The 20070-nt window shown below is 34.3% G+C and overlaps 8 protein-coding genes across 8 annotated transcripts; 2 read left to right on the top strand and 6 right to left on the bottom strand.

Annotated features, from left to right (window-relative positions):
* Nucleotides 1–1107: 1107 nt before the first annotated feature.
* Nucleotides 1108–3489, bottom strand: CTF18 (Ctf18p; the record flags this gene model as incomplete). The annotated part of the gene is made up of 1 exon (XM_003671502.1): nt 1108–3489. The coding sequence occupies one exon, from the start codon at nt 3487–3489 to the stop codon at nt 1108–1110; it is 2382 nt and encodes a 793-aa protein (XP_003671550.1).
* Nucleotides 3490–4387: 898 nt separating this feature from the next.
* SEC14 (phosphatidylinositol/phosphatidylcholine transfer protein SEC14) lies at nt 4388–5080 on the top strand (the record flags this gene model as incomplete). Its single annotated transcript, XM_003671501.1, has 1 exon — nt 4388–5080. One exon carries the CDS (start codon nt 4388–4390, stop codon nt 5078–5080), a length of 693 nt encoding a protein of 230 aa, XP_003671549.1.
* A 349-nt stretch (nt 5081–5429) lies between these two features.
* On the bottom strand, nt 5430–6215 carry DOT5 (thioredoxin peroxidase DOT5; the record flags this gene model as incomplete). The annotated part of the gene is made up of 1 exon (XM_003671500.1): nt 5430–6215. The coding sequence occupies one exon, from the start codon at nt 6213–6215 to the stop codon at nt 5430–5432; it is 786 nt and encodes a 261-aa protein (XP_003671548.1).
* A 632-nt stretch (nt 6216–6847) lies between these two features.
* Nucleotides 6848–7549, bottom strand: NDAI0H01300 (SRP1/TIP1 family protein; the record flags this gene model as incomplete). The annotated part of the gene is made up of 1 exon (XM_003671499.1): nt 6848–7549. The coding sequence occupies one exon, from the start codon at nt 7547–7549 to the stop codon at nt 6848–6850; it is 702 nt and encodes a 233-aa protein (XP_003671547.1).
* Nucleotides 7550–9352: 1803 nt separating this feature from the next.
* TIR3 (Tir3p) lies at nt 9353–10132 on the bottom strand (the record flags this gene model as incomplete). Its single annotated transcript, XM_003671498.1, has 1 exon — nt 9353–10132. One exon carries the CDS (start codon nt 10130–10132, stop codon nt 9353–9355), a length of 780 nt encoding a protein of 259 aa, XP_003671546.1.
* A 1697-nt stretch (nt 10133–11829) lies between these two features.
* Nucleotides 11830–16008, top strand: PDR11 (ATP-binding cassette multidrug transporter PDR11; the record flags this gene model as incomplete). The annotated part of the gene is made up of 1 exon (XM_003671497.1): nt 11830–16008. One exon carries the CDS (start codon nt 11830–11832, stop codon nt 16006–16008), a length of 4179 nt encoding a protein of 1392 aa, XP_003671545.1.
* Nucleotides 16009–16494: 486 nt separating this feature from the next.
* On the bottom strand, nt 16495–18465 carry MNT3 (alpha-1,3-mannosyltransferase MNT3; the record flags this gene model as incomplete). The annotated part of the gene is made up of 1 exon (XM_003671496.1): nt 16495–18465. The coding sequence occupies one exon, from the start codon at nt 18463–18465 to the stop codon at nt 16495–16497; it is 1971 nt and encodes a 656-aa protein (XP_003671544.1).
* Nucleotides 18466–19000: 535 nt separating this feature from the next.
* On the bottom strand, nt 19001–20011 carry NDAI0H01260 (uncharacterized protein; the record flags this gene model as incomplete). Its single annotated transcript, XM_003671495.1, has 1 exon — nt 19001–20011. The coding sequence occupies one exon, from the start codon at nt 20009–20011 to the stop codon at nt 19001–19003; it is 1011 nt and encodes a 336-aa protein (XP_003671543.1).
* Between the last annotated feature and the right edge of the window lie 59 nt (nt 20012–20070).

Here is a 20070-nt window from a genome sequence, read left to right as displayed (position 1 = left end):
ACAATACCTGTGGTTATATGACCCAGGATCAAAACAATCAAAACAAAGAAAGACTGACACTATGAAGATTACACAATTCAGGAAAGAAGTAGAGAATAATATCCATTTAGAGCATTGCGAAACTACCAACGTCCAGTCATCTCCACAGCCATCCATTAGGAATAATGAAGCACCGTACGGTAAACAAGTACGCTCGAAACGTCGCAGATCAAGACGTCAAAAGAGAAAACCGTTCAAATTTGACAAGCACAAAATAAAAAGCTACCCTTTCTGACTATCAACCGCATCCCCGTTCAATCCGGAAATCCCTATGCATCGGCCTGAGATTCAAAGCCGATCCTGCAAGGAAAATGGGGACGGTACTTAGTGAAATAGAGAAGTTTCAGACGGTAGTATTTTTATTGGTCAACTATTATGCCCCACCGAAGGACTCTCATGTTTATATAAAGATAGAAAATGAAAATAAAAAAAAAACAATAAAACAAAAAATTCATATTTAATAACTTCTAATAATATTCCTAATATTTCATCTTTTCTTTTCTTTTCTTCGTTTTCTTTGTACTATTTAATTAGTAAATAAATTGTGGTAGTCTTTTCGTGAGAAAAGACCAGAGTTCACATATATCTTCTAAAAGGCTGAAGTACGTTCAATTGTCTTCTAGGGTACTCCTATTATTCTAAGTTCGTCATATATTTACTGTAATTTTGTTTTTCAACAGTATGCCTTCAAACATCTAATAAATTAATTCTCCAATTGGTTTTATTTATTTTTCATATTTGTTGGTAGAGTTATTAAGGATACGTACTTTTTTGATACGTCCAATACAAAAAAACAAACATAAAATTTACTATAAAAAAATTTAGGTTATCAAATGCCTTCCATGTTTCATAGCTAACTGTTTTGAATTATTGATCTCCTATAATCACCGATTCTGGATATACTCTAGGCAAAATCATAAATAAAGTCGAAAATGCGTTACTTAAGAACATTAGTATTATGCATAGCCTGAATTTGTGCAAATATATCGGCTATTGATATTAAGAATATAAGAAATATTTCCTCTTTTCATACATATATATATATATATATCATAGAAATGAAGGAATTTATTGCCATAAACTTTCCCATGTGACATTCTTTCTCACGGCATTAGAAAACCCCTCTTTGTATTTCACCCATATTCTTGTCGTTTCATTTGATTTCTTCGTCGTTGGCTCTTTCTCAATGTCTTCAACTGAGTCTTTCTGAACCATGTTATATTGTTTCTTGAAGAAATCTATCGTAGAACCATTACTTTTATTGTCGATATTATTAATTTCGGAATTCTTAGCCTTTTTATTGGCGATTTCTTCCGTTTCAGCTTTGTTTTTTTCAACTTGATCAATATGTCTTTTCTTCACTTTACTTTCTTCTATTTTGGCTAGAAGAAGATGTAATACAGGAGGTCTTTTAGTCAGTACATTTTTTATTGAAGAAGGATCCAATAATACAACTTTATCAATCGGTGGATCTATGGATAAAACATGATCCATCCCCAATCCTTCATATGGTATTTGAATCATATTTAATTTGAAGGTATTCAAGATGTCCAACAATGACTCTGTTATTAATCGTTTTGAGTTTAAGTCTCTTAATTTTAAGAAATCAGAACATAACATTTGATCAATAAAGGGCAATAATTCAAAAACCAATGATCTTCTATCTATAAATGGAAGCATCTTTGGAGATCCTGTAGAAATGCTATGGACTATTGATGAAATAATAGCTTGGTTCATTTTTTGTTTTTCTCTATTTTCAAATTCTACATTCTTGATTCTTAAATCTTCCTTATTTGCAACATCACCAAAATTTTGGAAAAATACCAATGGTACTATGGAAGAATAACGTAATAATTCACCATTATGTTCAAATAAAGAACTGAACATTCTATCATGGAAATATAACCAATCTGAAATATGATTTGGTTTCTTCATACCATTGTCTGAATACTTGACGAATGGGTATAATGAGAAACAACCTTGAGCAATACGATCATAATTACCATTTTGTTCTATTTGGTGTAATATTTCACTGAATTGACTTTTAATATCTCGATGTGGATCCTTTTTAAAGATTTCATTAACCATTCTAAACCATGAAACTGCATGATCTTTATTTGCTGATTCCCATGTCTTATTCTTTGACTTGGAATCAAAACCATCCGCTGTTTCACTTGTCTGTTTCGCTTTATATCTACTATGTGAAGATAGAAATTGTAAATTATTAATACAATTTCTTACATCCCCTTCAGCCAGATCCATTAAATCTATCAGCTCCTTGGTGGATATATCAAGATGTTCTTTCATGGAGATAGTTTCTAATCTTTCTTGCAATGATTTATCTGATGGTCTTTTAAATGAAATGATTTCACAATGAGGTTTTAATTTTTCCAAAGCAGGAGCGTATAAATTATTACAAACAGCAATAATGGGACGAAGCAACAAACTTTGTTTCTTTTTATTCTTCTTACCTTTAGTCCTTTGTATAAATTTCGATGTGGTATTAAATTTTAAGTTTCGAGTCGCTTTAGCGTCATTATTAATTATATCAATCAACACTCTTATAAACCCACTTTCTATACTACCATCAATTTCATCAGCGACAAGACATACTGGCTTGTCATTAAATGTGTGATTAAATAATGTATTCATTATTTTATCTCTTACAAGAGGACCTGCCCTTTCATCACTAGCATTTATTTCTGAGACTGTAAAGCCAGCTTGCTTGGCCAAGACATGTGCCACAGAAGTTTTCCCTATCCCTGGTGGTCCATGTATCAACAATATCTTCTTCATTGGTCTTTCTAAGGGGTCAACTTCAATATTTATTTCTGGAGTATTATTAGAGGTATCTTGTCCAAATATTCCTGGTAATTGGGGTAATTGTTCTTTAAATACAGCTGGAGCCCATTTCCTTAACCAGCCCAATATTCTCCTATTAGTTTTTTCATTACCAACAAGATCTAGGAAGCTTTTAGGTCGCCATTTTTCCACCCAAAGTGTCTCATTTTTACTTTTTCTTTTCCTTTTCGAAGTTGATTTATTTATTTGACGAGAATCAGAACTTTTCGATTCAATCCTATCTAAAAGTGCATTGATATTAATACCGTAGGATTGGTCAGACTTCCAGATAGCCTTGCCGTTATCATTCTCTTCGTCATTCGATGGTTCTTGTTGTTGATAATTCGGTATGGCTTCCGAACTTACCAACGCACCTCTATCACTGCGTTTTCTAACCAATTTAATAACCTTCCCAGTGCACGAAATAAATTGATGAATATCATCATCATCATCACCACTTACCCCCCTCTTGTTTGCAACATCAACAGTACTCAATTCTTGAGTACTGAGAAGTGCATCACTGCCACCCTCAAACAGTGAACTGTGGCCCAATTTACTTACATCCAAGGGTACAGCAACTACAGGAATCTCCTGCGTATCCAAATCCATCAGTTAAACTAAACCGAATTGAGGATCTCAAATTGAAAGAAATAGGAGAACTGTACTCCTTGCCCCACTGATTATCCTTCATAACCTTCCATCCAATCCATCCCATCCAATAAATTAAGTATTTAGTATCATCAATTTTTCGTCCAAGATGATTTTCCAAATTTTTCAAATTTTTCATTTCAACGTTACAGAGGGAAGTACTACGTAGTAAGCAGTAAAGGAATCTTGTCAATGAATGAGATGTTTTGTGAATACACGTACGTAGTTGGTATACCTTCGTACGTGTGTACGTGCATCTGTATGTGTATGTGCATGTGTATGTAACAATAATTGTGACTGATCTTGATATCTACATATTGTCATTCTAATTAGATTTTCATATACAGGAATATCCTTCTTCTATTTTGATATTTCAATCTAGCCAGCCACTACATTGCTCTTCAATTGAAACATTTTATAAAGATAAACCTAGTATTTTTACCATGGTCACAGTATGTTTGAATATCCTCAATTTCATTTAGAAACATTTCCCGGCAATTCTGTTCTCATTCAAATCATCATCAGAGGAGAAAAATGGAGGGAAAGAAGCCCTTTCGTTGGCTTTATTAGACAACTATTTTTTTTTACTAACTGTTGAATTTTTCCAATTCTTTACATGAATTTTTTTTTTTACTTTATGTTATAGGCTGCAGAACAAGAATTATTGAGCTCATATCCTCAAATTTGTAAACCAGGTTCATTATCTGGTACGCCTGGTAATTTAAATGATTCTCAACAGGCAGCTTTGACCCAATTTAGAACATTATTAGAAGCTGAAGGGTTCGTAGAACGTCTTGATGATTCCACTTTATTAAGATTCTTAAGAGCAAGAAAATTCGATATCGCATTAGCTAAGGAAATGTTTGAAAAATGTGAAAATTGGAGAAAGCAATTCGGTTGTGATACCATTTTGAAGGATTTCCATTATGAGGAAAAACCTTTGGTGGCTAAATATTATCCTCAATATTATCATAAGACTGATAAAGATGGTCGTCCATGTTATTTCGAAGAATTAGGTGCAGTCAATTTGACTGAAATGTATAAGATTACCACTGAAGAACGTATGTTGAAGAATTTGGTTTGGGAATACGAATCTGTCGTTAGATATAGATTACCCGCTTGTTCAAGAGCTGCAGGTGCATTAATTGAAACCTCATGTACTGTTATGGATTTGAAAGGTATTTCCATATCAAGTGCTTACAGTGTTTTATCATACGTTAGAGAAGCTTCCTTTATCAGTCAAAATTATTATCCAGAACGTATGGGTAAATTTTATTTGATCAATGCTCCATTTGGTTTCTCTACCGCTTTCAGATTATTTAAACCATTTTTGGACCCTGTTACAGTCTCTAAGATTTTCATCTTAGGTTCATCTTATCAAAAGGAACTATTGAAACAAATTCCTGCTGAAAATTTACCAACAAAGTTCGGTGGTAAATCAGAAGTTGATGAGGCTACAGGTGGATTATATTTGTCAGATATTGGTCCATGGAGAGATCCAAAATTTATTGGCCCAGAAGGTGAGGCACCAGAAATGTTTTCTATGAAATAATGAATGAAACAGGAAAAAAATAAACAAACAAACAAGAAAAATAGATGCATTCCTGGAACACTTTTCTGTTTTTTTTAATGCCTTCCTTTTTCTTTAATTTAAGGAATCTTCTTCTTTTTTATCTATTATACACTTTTATATAGCCAAGTTAAATTACTTATCATTTCGCAATATATGATATTATCGATCATAACTTGTATTCAAGTATCATCAGTTTCTCTTTTATTTTACGTACAAATTAAAGTAGCTTAACTTAATAGAAGGACGTATATATATATATATAATGAATATAAAAAGTTAAGATAAATAAAAAAACAACGTTTAAAAGTATTATTTTCATTGAATTTCCTTACGCTTCCGATAGCTTCTTAGCGAACTCAATAACTTCTTTTTTACTTTCAGCAACACTAATTTCAGGGGACACTTTTATTCTTTTGATTGACAATTTCCCTTCAACAAAAATCCAATACGATCTTACTGTCCCAGATTGGGGAGTTTTCTTAGCACCTAATAATCCAATCAGTTGTCTCTTAGGATCAGATAAAAGATCGTAAGGTAAATGTTGTTTCTCTTCAAATTTCTTTTGACTACTTATCGCATCAGCACTTAACCCAAAAACAATAGCATTTTTCTTCAATTCATCGTAATTATCACGGAACCCACAAGCTTGACGAGTACAACCAGGGGTGCTTGCTCTTGGGAACGCAAATATAACAATGATTTTATTTGTCTTGGCAATTTCTTTTAATGAAATTTCTTTTCCATTTTGATTCGACAAAGTAATATCTGGGATATCATCACCAATTTCCAATTCTATAATTGAATCGTTATTTGCCGATTTGTCAGATACTTGTTGTTCATCAAATTTCACCTTTTTCACTTCTTCGTGTTCAATTCCATCAACTTTATCTTCAACAACAGATCTGGGTTTAGTTTCCTTCTTCGTTTCCCTTCCATTAATAGACCCAGCATTCTTTATCACTTTCTTTTCAGATACTAGTAATTTCTTTGAAGGTGATTTTTTGGCTTTCTGAGTAGCGATTTTTTTCCTTTTTTCTACATGATTATCAGTGTCCTCATCAAACGTTCTCTTCCCAGCAGTAACTCTACCAGATCTTCTCAATTCCATTACCATTATTTTCAAATATATTTTTTTAAAAGTGTTAATCGTAATATCGGTTTTTCCAAACTGTTTCTGAATATAAATATGTTCTATCTGATCCGTGTTATAAGTAATATTCTTTTACAAATGAATAACTTGCTCCTTTAAATTTATTCGACTAAGTCATGTTGAGTTGATAATAATAATACCGCGTAACAAAAAACGGAGGGCTGAAAGCTAAACGTATGCACGTTCGTAGATCATCGCTTCCCAAAGAAAACCCCGCACCGAAAAGAAAAGAAATATAAATTTGAACTTCTCTCGAGAAGCCTATAAAAGGTTACATAATCAATCTGTTGAGCTTTCGGACTTAAAAGATGATACATCATAAGCATAAAACATGTAGAATATAGGCTACATGTTATTCCTATTTGCGGTTGCTACGTTAACTACAAGAGGAAAACTAATGAGGCGACAGCCTTAAGAGTTACTTTATTTTTCAAAAGTTTACCATGGAATGATAACTGTCAACAACCCATATACCTACAATCCTTATGTTTTAAAATATCATTAGCTTTTATATTTTTATCGTATCATCTAATTTTACAATATCCCAAAGAGATACACTATACACATTTATATATGTTATATATCATCTAGTCTACTTATAACAATAAAGCGGCGGCACCAGCAATGGCAGCACCCATACCAGCAGAGAACATACCCATGTTCAAAGCGGCACCAGCGTTTGCAGAAGAGCTTGAAGTACCGTTGGAAGCAGCGGTAGAAGAAGCAGAAGCAGATGAGGAGGAGGACGAAGAAGCGGCGGATGAGGATGAAGAAGCGGCGGATGAGGATGAAGAAGCAGCAGATGAAGAAGAAGCTGAAGAAGCAGATAAGGATGAGGAGTCAGCAGCAGAGGAAGATGAGGAGACAGCCCCTGATGAGGAGGAAGCAGCAGCAGAGGAAGAGACAATAGATGAAGCAGCGGCTGAGGTGGCAACAACAGAGCTAGCACCATCGGTTTCGGTAATACTGTGTGCTTCCATGTAGGAGGAAATAATTGGAATCAATCTTGAAGAGTACCATGGAACTTGTTCCATAACGGTAGTAACTTGGGCAAAGTTGATCGCTGAGAACAAAGTGGTGTAGGTTTCATCAGTGTAAGTAGTCAATTGTTCGTAAACTTCCAAAACACCACTTGGAATAGTGAAGTCAGCATTATTCATAGCCAATGACATGTATTCTTGTAAATGAGCTTGAACATCGACTAAAATAGCATTGAACTCAGCAACTTCGTAACCAGATTGGGCAGAGGCAATGGCAGCAAGAGAGGCCAATAGAACAGTAGTTTTGGTGACAGACATTGTTGATATTATAAAGGAATGGACTTTTTGTAATTGATATCACGGAAGAAAAAGAAGAAGAAGAAGAAGAAGAGACAAACTTTCAGTTAAACTTTGTTTTACCAAGAAGAAGATCAGGAGAAAACTTTCAATACAAATGTCTCTTATATAGAAAAAATGTTTCAAGGAAGGTATAGTTTGAGGTGTCGTTAAGTATCTATTCTTGTACAAAAGTACATATGTTTGGCTTGCGTATAGGTTGAAGTTATATTATAGAACTGTAAGAAAACGCCGCAACCTACGAATATACTTAAGTAATTCAATTATATTCTACCGAAAGATAATGTAAAAACGTGGCTTGGTGACGTACGGGGACTGTTGAAGAAATGATTCTATTATATAAGTATAAATATATACGGCGGGTCCAGATTGTACGGCTGAAAATTCTCGACTCGAGGTTGAGACGGGAGCGAGCACCCATGAATCCAAATTTGATTTTTACTACTACGAATAATTCACAGGGGTTACTTCGAAATCCTGTACGCAATAGGTCCTTGAAACTCATCGAAAGGCGCCGTACAGACCCTAACAGAGAACGAAAAGGAACGAAGTGGAGATGAGGTATCAATACTTTACCAGTAAAACCATAAAATTATAGACTTCTAAAAACCGGAGGACAATGACGAAAGAGGTTGTACAAGAATTGTGTGAAAGGATACAGTACTTAGTATACTAGAGAAGCAAGTACACCATGGTTGATCTACGTACTTCGGCGGGTAGCCGTTATATACGTTGGGTTATTATACGTAGACATTCATAATTTTCATAGTATGAATTTTATTCGAACTCGATTTTGTTGCATATGAAACAAAGTGGAGATATCTATAGCGACAATATATACGATAGATTTTTTGGTTCCTTTCATTGTTTTCTTATGTAAAACACATGGTCGGCAACGTTTCTTCTTCTTTACAGGATAAGAAGACACGTTGAAAAAATGGTTAAGAGATAAACACTACTTTCTGTACGATGCCATATACGACTTCGCAATAATATCACTGATAGCACACTCGAGCACTGTTTTATTCAATATCCATGAGAATTCTGCTAAATAAAATAGAATGGAAACATTAAATTTTGGGAAATATATAAACTAGCCATCAAGGCTGTTCCATGAAGTAAGCCTTCTTGTCTTTCACTTTATTTCCCAATATACTATAAGGTATAAGAATGTCCATCTGCTTTGTGAAGGTTTTTGAGTAACGCGTATAAAATGATTCCGTACACTGGTATAATAATGGAGCATCTTATATAGTACCACACAAGTCGGACTTTGACATCCGTCATAATGTGTCAGACTGTTTTGTTTGGTAAACTATAAGGTTTTTCTTTTGCTTTGTCAACAAAATCTGCGCGTATTGACATGTAGGTTTCAATGGTAATTATTTTACTGGATATTTCGAAAGCTCCAACGAATATGACGGGTATTACTTCGGAATTTGATATATTATAAAAAGCTTAATATTATAAAGCAACATTGGGGAAAACTTTCAAATATACCACATAAACTAGAATTGAAAACATAATACTCCAAATGATACAAAAAAAAGCTACACATTGAAGAACAAAACGTTATAAACAATAACAAAGGGAAAAAGAAAACCTTTAGGTAAAATCGAAGATCATACACTATTATACTCTATTTTATTATATTATATTAGAGAAAAATCATATATATATAAATGTTTCCCTTTTTGTTTCATACAACTTATCTTAATTGATAAAAATTATTAACATTATTGAAAGAAAATCTTCTCAGACAACTTATAACAATAAAGCGGCGGCACCAGCAATGGCAGCACCCATACCAGCAGAGAACATACCCATGTTCAAAGCGGCACCAGCGTTTGCAGAAGAGCTTGAAGTACCGTTGGAAGCAGCGGTAGAAGAAGCAGAAGCAGATGAAGAAGAAGCTGATGAAGAGGAAGCTGAAGAAGCAGATGAGGATGAAGAAGCAGCAGATGAAGAAGAAGCTGATGAAGAGGAAGCTGAAGAAGCTGATGAGGATGAGGAAGCAGCGGATGAAGATGAAGAAGCAGATGAGGATGAAGAAGCAGCGGCAGATGAAGAAGAAGCTGCGGCAGAGGAAGAAGCAGAGGAAGCTGAAGCAGAAGAGGAAGAGGCGGCAGCAGAAGAAGAAGCAGCAGCAGAAGAAGCAGAGGCGGCAGCGGAAGAAGCAGCGGCAGAAGCTGGGCCATCAGTTTCGGTAATACTGTGTGCTTCCATGTAAGAGGAGATGATTGGTTCCAATCTGGTTGTGTACCATGGTAATTGTTCCATAATGGTAGTAACTTGGGCAAAGTTAATGGCTGAGAACAAAGTGGTGTAAGTTTCATCAGTGTAAGTGGTCAATTGTTCGTAAACTTCCAAAACACCACTTGGGATGGTGAAATCTGGGTTGTTCATAGCCAAAGACATATATTCTTGTAAATGAGCTTGAACATCGACTAGAATAGCATTAAATTCAGCGACTTCGTAACCAGTTTGGGCAGAAGCAATGGCAGCAAGAGAGGCTAATAGAATAGTAGTTTTGGTGACAGACATATTTGAAGTTGAAAACGAGTGGTGTAGTTTTTTTGGTTAACCTGAGTAGATTTGAATGAAAACAACTATTAAAAAATCCAACCAACGGAGTGGAAAATAGTGAAAGAAAGAATCCTAAAAAGGAGACGTTTATATAAAAAGTCACTGTTCCAACATTAATTGTTTTGGGAGGGAGGCAGCATTTGTTACGAAGAAGGTTACGTACGAACATCCTAAACAGGCATTATCAGTCGAGGATTAGCTCTCCAGATTTCGGTTCCCAAAGGGGCTTGTGCATAGCATCATTTATTCATTCTAAACTCTCCTACCCTCAGTTACGTCTCCTCCAAACCTTGTTACTTTCGGACAAAAAAATAGTGTGGAAAACTATCAGAGGTAAAAACTTTAGAGCCTAAAATTACCTAAGAAACCCGTATGAACAATTGTTAAAAAAATGTTGTTAATATAATTTAGGCCCTTAATAAAGAGGGATAGGTTTGAAGGGAAGAAATTCCTTGAGATACGAGGTAGGGGATCTTTGAACGAAGGCTTCATTCACCAAGAATAACATCCTAACATCTTGACAGTCGCTCGAAGAATATCCCGAAGAGTTTGAAATTTTTGAAAAGTTTCGCGTTTTTTAATAAATTTTTTCCTAGGGGCTCCTTTGAGTATATCAGCAAAACCGTCCCAATTGGGATACACTTGAGGCATGGGCAGTGGACGCCTCGCAGAGCTCATTCATTGAATTCGTAAAAGACAAATTTCCTCGAGGGGTACTCAAACCCCGTACTAAGCTCTACTCTGAAGATTCCCTCAGATCCATTATTGCTTATTTTCTTTCCAACCGAGTCGGTTGAACTAACGTATGTGCGTAACCTTGGCAGAAACCTTGGCCCAAGAAGTCCCGTAAGCACCTTTTTCAGCACGTGAATTGTGGCAGACCTTCGTTTACGAGGAAACTGTTTTTTGTATGTTCCACGGAAGAAATACTTTTGAGTTGTGCTTAGTAACGTTAGTCCTTAACAAACCTTCATAGAATTATTAAACGAAAGATAAACTCAAGCTAAAATCGTCCGGGACTTTAACTACATTGTACAAACATGAAGTCCGCACCCTGTCCTTTGCAATAATTCTCTTCCTTTTGCTTGTGAAAGGCAACTTCATTATATTCTTATCCAAGAGGGGCCCTTCAAAATCCTCGGAATATTTCTGAGCCATTCCTCGAGGACTCTCAAGGACATCAATACGTACGCACATACGTACATAATCACAACGCAGGGTTTTTTTTCCCCTGCTACTACTTTTCTTGAGGTCAGGACCTTCAAATATTTACGTAGGTGCTATCCCTTAGAATATCCTTTGTTTTTCTGCTTGCTTTTCTTCTTTCGTTCCCTAGCTATCTTTTTCCTCAATTTTTTTCTTGACAACAATACCACATCACCGTTCCCTTTTTTAACAAGAAAGCTTGGTATTATAAATACAAAAATCGATGGCTCCATTACTAGTAGACTTATTTTCGTAAGCACTGAAAAAAACCTTTTCTTGTACCCAATTTTTTGGTTCAATTGAGCGATTTTTGCTACTTTGAACAATCAATTGAGATAGATATCAGCTTGTTTAGAACATACACACATCATATTATCGAGATATTACCTAACGAAGTGAGAAGTAAAAAGCGAAATTAATTTCCTCCTCCTATCTTATTTTTAGTGTTAATGTCCATCTCTAAATATTTCACACCAGTAGAGGACGCTTCCCTTACATTTGACGGTGCGACTGTCAAAGTGGGTTCACCTCTACTACAAAAGAAACAAAACGTGGATCCAGAAAACCAAAGCGTAGCTGCCGATCCGAAGACTGCACAACAACAAGTCAATGATTTGACTTTTAAAGTAGACGAAGGTGAAGTTGTCTTAGTTTTAGGTAATCCAACATCTGACCTTTTCCAAGCGCTTTTCCATGGTCATAAAAATTTGTCATATACACCAGAAGGTTCAGTTAGATTCAAAGATAACGAATATAAGGCATTTTCTTCAAAATGTCCACATGAAATTATTTATAATAATGAACAAGATATTCATTTCCCTTTTTTAACTGTTGAACAAACTGTCGATTTTGCATTAAGGTGTAAATTTAATATTCCCACTGAAGAACGTGTTGCGATGAGAAATGAATTATTAAAGGAATTTGGTTTATCTCATGTATTAAAGACTTTTGTTGGTAATGATTATGTCCGTGGTGTCTCTGGTGGTGAACGTAAACGTATTTCTATTATTGAGACTTTTATTGCTAATGGTTCCGTTTATCTATGGGATAACTCTACAAAGGGTTTAGATTCTTCTACTGCCTTAGAGTTTCTGGCTATATTAAATAGAATGGCAAGAGCTACTCGTTCCATCAATTTTGTGAAAATCTCTCAAGCTAGTGATAAAATTGTCGAAAAGTTTGATAAAATCTTAATGTTGACTGATTCATATCAAGTCTTTTACGGTACTGTTGATGAATGTTTAACTTTTTTCCATGATACTTTGGGTATTAAGAAAAATCCAAATGATTGTATCATTGAATATCTGACTTCTATCTTAAATCTTCAATTCGAAACTGAAGCTGGTAAACCTCCAGTCGCCAGTTCTGAAATTGATTTACATAATCTATGGATCAAATCACCATATTATCAAAATTGGAAACAAATTACCTCAACAGCTATCCAAAACATGTCGAGAGATGGTTCCACCGTCAATCCAGATGATATCACCCCTATTTTTAGTGTCCCATTAAAAGTTCAAATCAAGAGTTGTACTATTAGAGCCTTTGAAAGAATCATTGGTGATCAAAGTTACATCATTTCTCAATTCATTTCTGTCGTTATTCAATCCTTAGTTATCGGTTCGCTTTTCTACGAAGTTCCAAAAACAACAATTGGTTCCTTCTCTAGAGGTTCATTAACTTTCTTCGCTATTTTATTCTTCACTTTCCTTGCCTTAGCTGATATGCCATCAACTTTCCAAAGAAACAGTGTCATTGTCAAACATACTCAATTACATTTCTATTACGGTTGGGTCGAAACATTGGCCTCCACGATTTATGACTACATGTTTAAGTTCCTTTTAGTCGTTATCTTTTCTATTATTCTGTATTTCTTAGCTCATCTTCAATACGATGCAGCAAGATTTTTCATTTTCTTACTATTCTTATCGTTCTACAATTTCTGTATGGTGTCTCTGTTCAATTTAACTGCTTTATTAAGTCCAACTTTAGCGTTTGCTAATTTATTAGCTGGTATCCTACTGTTAGCTATTGCCATGTATGCCTCTTATGTTATTCATTTAGAAGATATGCATCCATGGTTCGTCTGGATCGCTTACTTAAATCCTGCTATGTTTGCCATGGAAGCTATCTTAAGTAATGAATTATTTGATATGAAATTGGATTGTACAGAAAGTATTATTCCAAGAGGTCCAACTTATAATAATATAACTTTCGCTCATAAAGCTTGTGCTTGGCAAGGTGCTACATTAGGTAACAACTATGTTAGAGGCCAAGATTATTTAAGGAGTGGGTTGAAATATACCTATCATCATGTTTGGAGAAATTTCGGTATCATTATTGGGTTCTTATGTTTCAACTTATTCAGTTCCTTGTTCGTTTCAGAATATATTACCCCGCTATATACAAGAAGGAACCTACAAATTTGGTCTGCCTATTTACAAAGATTTAATCCATTCAGAGGTAAGGATACAGTTGAAGAATACGAAATGGATACTTACGATAATATTACAGACAAACGTCCAATCTCCGCATCTTCCTCCTCATCTTTGTCTTTAACTTCGAGCGTTCCAGAAGATGGATCCATTATTGGTAAACAACCTGTTACTTCTCAACATGACAAAACTAAGGCCGTAGAAACTCAAAAACATGTCATTTCGTGGAGAAACATTAACTATACTGTCGAAGGTGATAAGAGATTGATCAACGATGTTTCTGGTTTCATTAGTTCCGGTTTAACCGCTCTTATGGGTGAATCTGGTGCCGGTAAGACCACTTTATTGAATGTTTTATCTCAAAGAGTAACCACTGGTGTTGTTACAGGTGAATTGTTGATCGATGGTAATCCATTGACTAATATTGATGCTTTCAGAAGAAGTATTGGTTTCGTTCAACAACAAGATGTTCATTTAGAATTATTAACTGTGAAAGAATCCTTGGAAATTTCATGTAATTTGAGAGGTGACGGTGATAAAGCATATTTAAGTACAGTTGCTAATTTATTAAAGTTACCTGCTAACAAGCTAGTTGCTGATTTATCCCCAACTGAAAGAAAGTTATTGTCTATTGGTGTCGAGTTAGTTACTAAGCCGTCCTTATTATTATTTTTGGATGAACCTACTTCTGGTTTAGATGCTGAAGCTGCTCTAACCATTGTTCAATTTTTGAAGAAATTATCTCAACAAGGTCAAGCTATTTTGTGTACAATCCATCAACCTAGTAAGAGTGTTATCAGCTACTTTGATAATATCTACCTATTAAAAAGAGGTGGTGAATGTGTTTTCTTTGGTCCAATTAATGATGCTTGTGATTATTTTGTTACCCGTGATGAAACATTATCTTTTGATAAAGAAGCTGAAAATCCCGCCGACTTTGTCATTGACGTCGTTGGTGGTATTCAAAAGAATGAAGATGGTACTGTACAACCTAGATCGTCATTACCTTGGAATAGACTATGGGCAGAATCTCGCGAAAGAATCGAAGTCGATAAGAATGTTTTAACTTTAGAAGAACAAGCTCGTAAAGAAGGTATCGATTTTGCTCAGTTTGCTTGGAGTCAACCATCTTATATGAACCAGTTAAGGGTTATTATGCACAGACAATATTTGTGTACAAAGAGAGATGTCGGATACGTTTCATCCAAATTCATCTTAAACGCTGGTGCCGGTCTTTTCATTGGGTTCTCTTTCTGGAGAACTAAACGTAATATCTCTGGTCTTCAAAACGCTATTTTCTTATCTTTCATGAATTTATGTCTTTCTTCTCCTTTGATTAATCAAGTTCAAGATAAAGCTTTGCAATCTAAAGACGTCTACCTTGCTAGAGAAGCAAGTTCCAACACATACCATTGGTCCATTTTACTTCTATCTCAAACGTTAATTGAGTTGCCATTGGCTGTTGGTAGTTCTACTTTGTTCTTCCTATGTTGTTACTTCTGTTGTGGGTTCGATAATTCTCCTCATATTGCTGGTGTCTTCTATTTCAACTATATTTTATTTAGTGCTTACTACTTAACATTCGGTTTATGGTTATTATACAGTTCTCCAGATTTGCAAACTGCTGCTGTTTTCGTCGCATTCTTCTATAGTTTCACTGCTTCTTTCTGTGGTGTTATGCAGCCTTATAGTTTATTTGTTGGTTTCTGGAAATTTATGTACAGAGTTTCACCTTACACCTACTTTATTGACACTTTTACCAGTTTATTGCTTCATGATAGACCAGTTAATTGTGGTGTCAGTGAAATGGTTCCAGGGCAACCTTTAATGGGTCAAAACTGTGGTGAGTTTATGAAAGATTACATTGATGAATATGGTGGATATTTACATAATCCAGCTACGTTTACTGTTTGTGGTTATTGTACTTATACTGTTGGTGATGATTTCTTAGCCGTTGAAAATATGAGTTACCATAACAGATGGAGAAATTTCGGTATTGAATGTGCATTTGTTGTTTTCAATTTTGTTTGTATGTTCATTGGTTTCTATTTAACTTATGTTAAGAAGATCTGGCCAATAGTCTTTGCTTATTGTATGAAATGTATTCCAGGCAGATCTTTATTCAGATCTAATCCAAAGAGCGAAGAATCATCAACTACCGTTATCTTAGAAAAAGAAGATGATAAGAAATGATTCTCAAATACTCTTTTCCAGCTCAGTTCCTCTACTGCAACTTTTTTTTCTTCTTCCTAAATACCCATATTTTTTTATTACAATTTTCATAGCCACTTTGGCATTCAAATAAACTCCACAAAAACATTGTAACATATAACTAATAAACCGTTTCTATTTTTTCTACATTTTTACTTCATCGATTAATTAATTAATTTTACATACGTAACGTTACGTTCTAATAAAAAAAGAATATTTTTTTTTCATTTGATTATTTATTACCTTGATGACACAAATTTTTGTTAAGCTGTTGTGAGTAGTATTCATCATGGAGAAAGACTTATTGGAAAATGTTCTTTTTCTCCTTTTACCCATATATTACATTATCCATTTATAAAATAAACTATATATTAAATACTTCCGAGGAGACCATTATATTAAGTAATAAAATCAGTTTCTAGCCAATATGCCATTAGGCTTTATTCCAAATTTCGGATATTTCATTCGCTAAGGAAGTTTTTCTTTACTAAATTTTTTCATAAACCCTGAATCAAGTTTCATATCTTGATGGTTATCGTCTGAATAGTAACCGCAATACATAAAATGTGAGCATTCTTCTAATTGAACCCATGGATTACTCGATCCATCAGGGATAATAACTCCATCGAACCTCACAGGAGAGGCATACAGATTTCTCAAATTCGAAACTTCACGATATCTTTCTTTAAAATAATCTGGATTTCTTTGGAAATCAGTATCTGCAGCATTTGGAATTTTACAAAAATTGGATCCACCATTTTGCCATAGTAAATTACCTAAAGTATCAACATGAGAAATTTGAGCGGAACAAATATAATGTTCATTTGCAACGCTATTTTTCCCATCTGGGTTAGTCTCTCCTAACGGACCTGATACACCACCATCCATTGAATAGATAGAATAATCTTGTCCAATAAACAATTGACCTAGCCAGAAAAATTCTTTATCACCATAAACGCACCTTCTTAATTTCCCGTCCAAATGTAAGGCAAATGATAATAGTAGACCATTTAATTTTTCCTGTTTATTAATCACTACAAGACCACTATCAATATGATGCAATCTCAAGTTTTTGAAGAAGTTATAATATACGGAGAGTTCCTCTGACGAAGGTGGTATAGCAATCTCGGTATTTGAATCGACCAATAATTTTGTATTTAAATATTTCAGTTCTAAAGATGATGGTTCAAGAAACTTCATTGAATCAATACAGTATGAAAATGTATGTTCGTTAACCATTAATCGATCTTTATATAACAACATACCGGAGTTTTTGAATTTTTTTTCTTCAAAGAAGTCATTAATTGGAACAAATGGTACGACATCCGCATCTAATATTATAATCTCTTGAAATGTGTTGAAAATAACAGCCAACCATTTGTTATAGAAGTTAACAATATATTTATCAGCGAAGGCCGGATCTAACATTGATGATATGTTTAGTATTGCAACTTTCTGTTTTGTTTCTTTCTGAACGAAGTTAGATAAATCATTTATGAACTCAGTGCTAAATTCATTACCTTTGGTAATAATCTGGATCGGGAGTTCATTATTTAAATGGTCTAGAACTTTTAATTGTTTTTTAAACATATAAGAATCCCCTTCGCTCATTGTAACCACTATCCCTTTCCCCATTGACATTTTTTGTGTGTAATAATACCAAAATTCTGAGTTAAAAGTATGTTTATCAATCCCTTCTTCTTTTAAAAAATCGTCAATTGTTGATGCTTGGTCGATAGGAGATGGAGATTCAGAAGACGATAGATCAATTATGGTCGGCCACATGATATCTTGATTTAAATAATCAGTTAGGTTGTTATAAAGATATGGGAATAATCTTTTTTGATAATCGAAAGAATCAACTTTAATAGAAGTATCTTTCAATGGTAAATCACCAGTAAACACTTGGCTCATTTTTAGTTTCCCAGAGATAAAACAATAGTCGAAGATTCTTAATCTTTCAGCTAATGTAGAGACGAACATATCATCTATTTCCTCAATGGAATAAAATTTACAACTTTTATCGTTATTCCAATTTGGTTCCACGTTATACTGTGTTGCAATGAGATATTTACATTGGTTAATTCTGGTTGATTGAGTATCCTTATTGAACCAATGCAATAAAGTTTGTTCTTCGAATGAATTAAATTTCATTTTTGATAGTAAGAATTTATCTAATAAAGATTGTCCTTTAATCAAATTGTGACGACGTTTATGAATGGTTGCGAATACAGATAACGGATGAGCATCCCTGTAAGTCTTATCAATACCTGCATCTGGGTCAGAAATATCATTTGTAGTGGTAGAAGATGGCGTCGAGGGAGGTGATGTCAATTTATCACTCGTAGAAAATATGAGGCACAGTAATATCAGTATTGTTATGGAAATTATCAATTTACTTTTGGAGATTGCTCTCCTTATTCTGAAAACATAGGTCATGTTCCTTCTTGTTTTATTACCTTTGCAAGCTGACACAGAAGTAAGCCCCTAAAAGCGTAATAGCTTCTCTGTTTATAACAGATTTTCATCTATCAGCATCGATCCATTTCAATGTATCTATATGCCGTAGTGTATTCTATGCATCTTATAGAAGAAATATTTCAGACAGCGCAAAATCAATGTTTACCGCACAATATGTACGTAAACTCTTTGATGATGATGACGGTCATAATAGTGATAAATTACAACGAGAAAATGGGACCATATGGAATCCAATGTGTCATTTGTAGTTTTATATAATGTATAAGCTTTATATATCTTAATTCCCAAGCGACAACGTTTGTTGTCCAACCTATATAATTGAAAAAGTAATGTATAATGGTTCAAAAATGCAGTAATACATGTAATTGTGTTTATATGAGAAGATTATGTTGGAAGCGCATAATAGTAGCTTCTTCTTATGTTTCTATTCTATAAATATATGCCAATAAAGTGTATTCATATGGCCTAATGCGTGTACCATAGATGTCTCCACCTACTCGTCGTTATCGTTATCATTATCGTTATCATCTAATTTTTGATGTACTTTCTTTCTGATCAATCTCAACTTTTTCTTACCTTTCTTCGTATTGTTTGAACCAGTATTTTTTCTTTTATTAACAGTCTTTTTCTCTGCTTTCTTGCTCATACTTTTTGAATTTGAATCCGGATTTGAAGTTGGTTTCGAGATTGATTGCGACACTGATTTCGATTTATCATTAAATGATTGTAAAAACAACACATCACTTGTACTATCTGCTGTCGAAGCTTTCCCCCTGTCGTTCTTCTCACTGGTATCTACGTTCACATCCTCACTACCATCCTTCTCTCCCTCCTCATCATCGTCATCAAATAAAGTATGCTTACCGCTGCTCAACACCTCTCGTAAGCTTGTTCTATTTGAAGGCTCATCGTCAAAGACGCCCTCATTCTTATCTTTTTCGGCCTTCCCCTTTATACTTGTACTGTTATAGTTATTATGAAGTAAGGATTTCTTCCCAGGTAACTTGGATTTATTTCTATTGGTATTAATAGGAGATAATAAATGGAACCCAGTATCATTATCATTCTTACCACTTGTTGTGTCTAATTTTAGGCTATTATTACTATTATTACTACTACTACTATTATTATTATTATTAAATGCAGTTTTAGATAGTCTCTTCTTATAAGAATTCAATTTTGTTTCCATTAATGATTTAGTCGATTTTTGCAATTCTTTCAAATGATCATTTTCTTTTGTCAATTCCTGTAATTGAGCAGTTAATGTTGTCAATTGCTTCTGTAGTAGTAAAGTTTCATCAATCATTCTTGGTGTAGTACTCGCTGTTGTTATTGTTCCTGTTGTAGGTGGAGCGAAAGATGATGATGATAAAGGTGCAGATATAGATTGCTCTGATTGATTTTTATCATGCTCATGTTCTTGTATCAAGTAGTCATAATATATCTTTTCATTTGCAATAACTGCCTTATAATAATTGGCCATTAACTGCAATAGAGTAGACATATGTATTTTTTATCGAGAATAGTAGTTGGATAAGTCCAAAAAAGCAGAGAAAAGGAATT

This window comes from Naumovozyma dairenensis, chromosome 8 (assembly GCF_000227115.2).
Source record: "Naumovozyma dairenensis CBS 421 chromosome 8, complete genome".
Taxonomy (NCBI): Eukaryota; Fungi; Ascomycota; class Saccharomycetes; order Saccharomycetales; family Saccharomycetaceae; genus Naumovozyma; species Naumovozyma dairenensis.
Note: the sequence above shows the minus strand (reverse complement) of the source record. Positions and strands in the feature narration are given on the sequence as shown.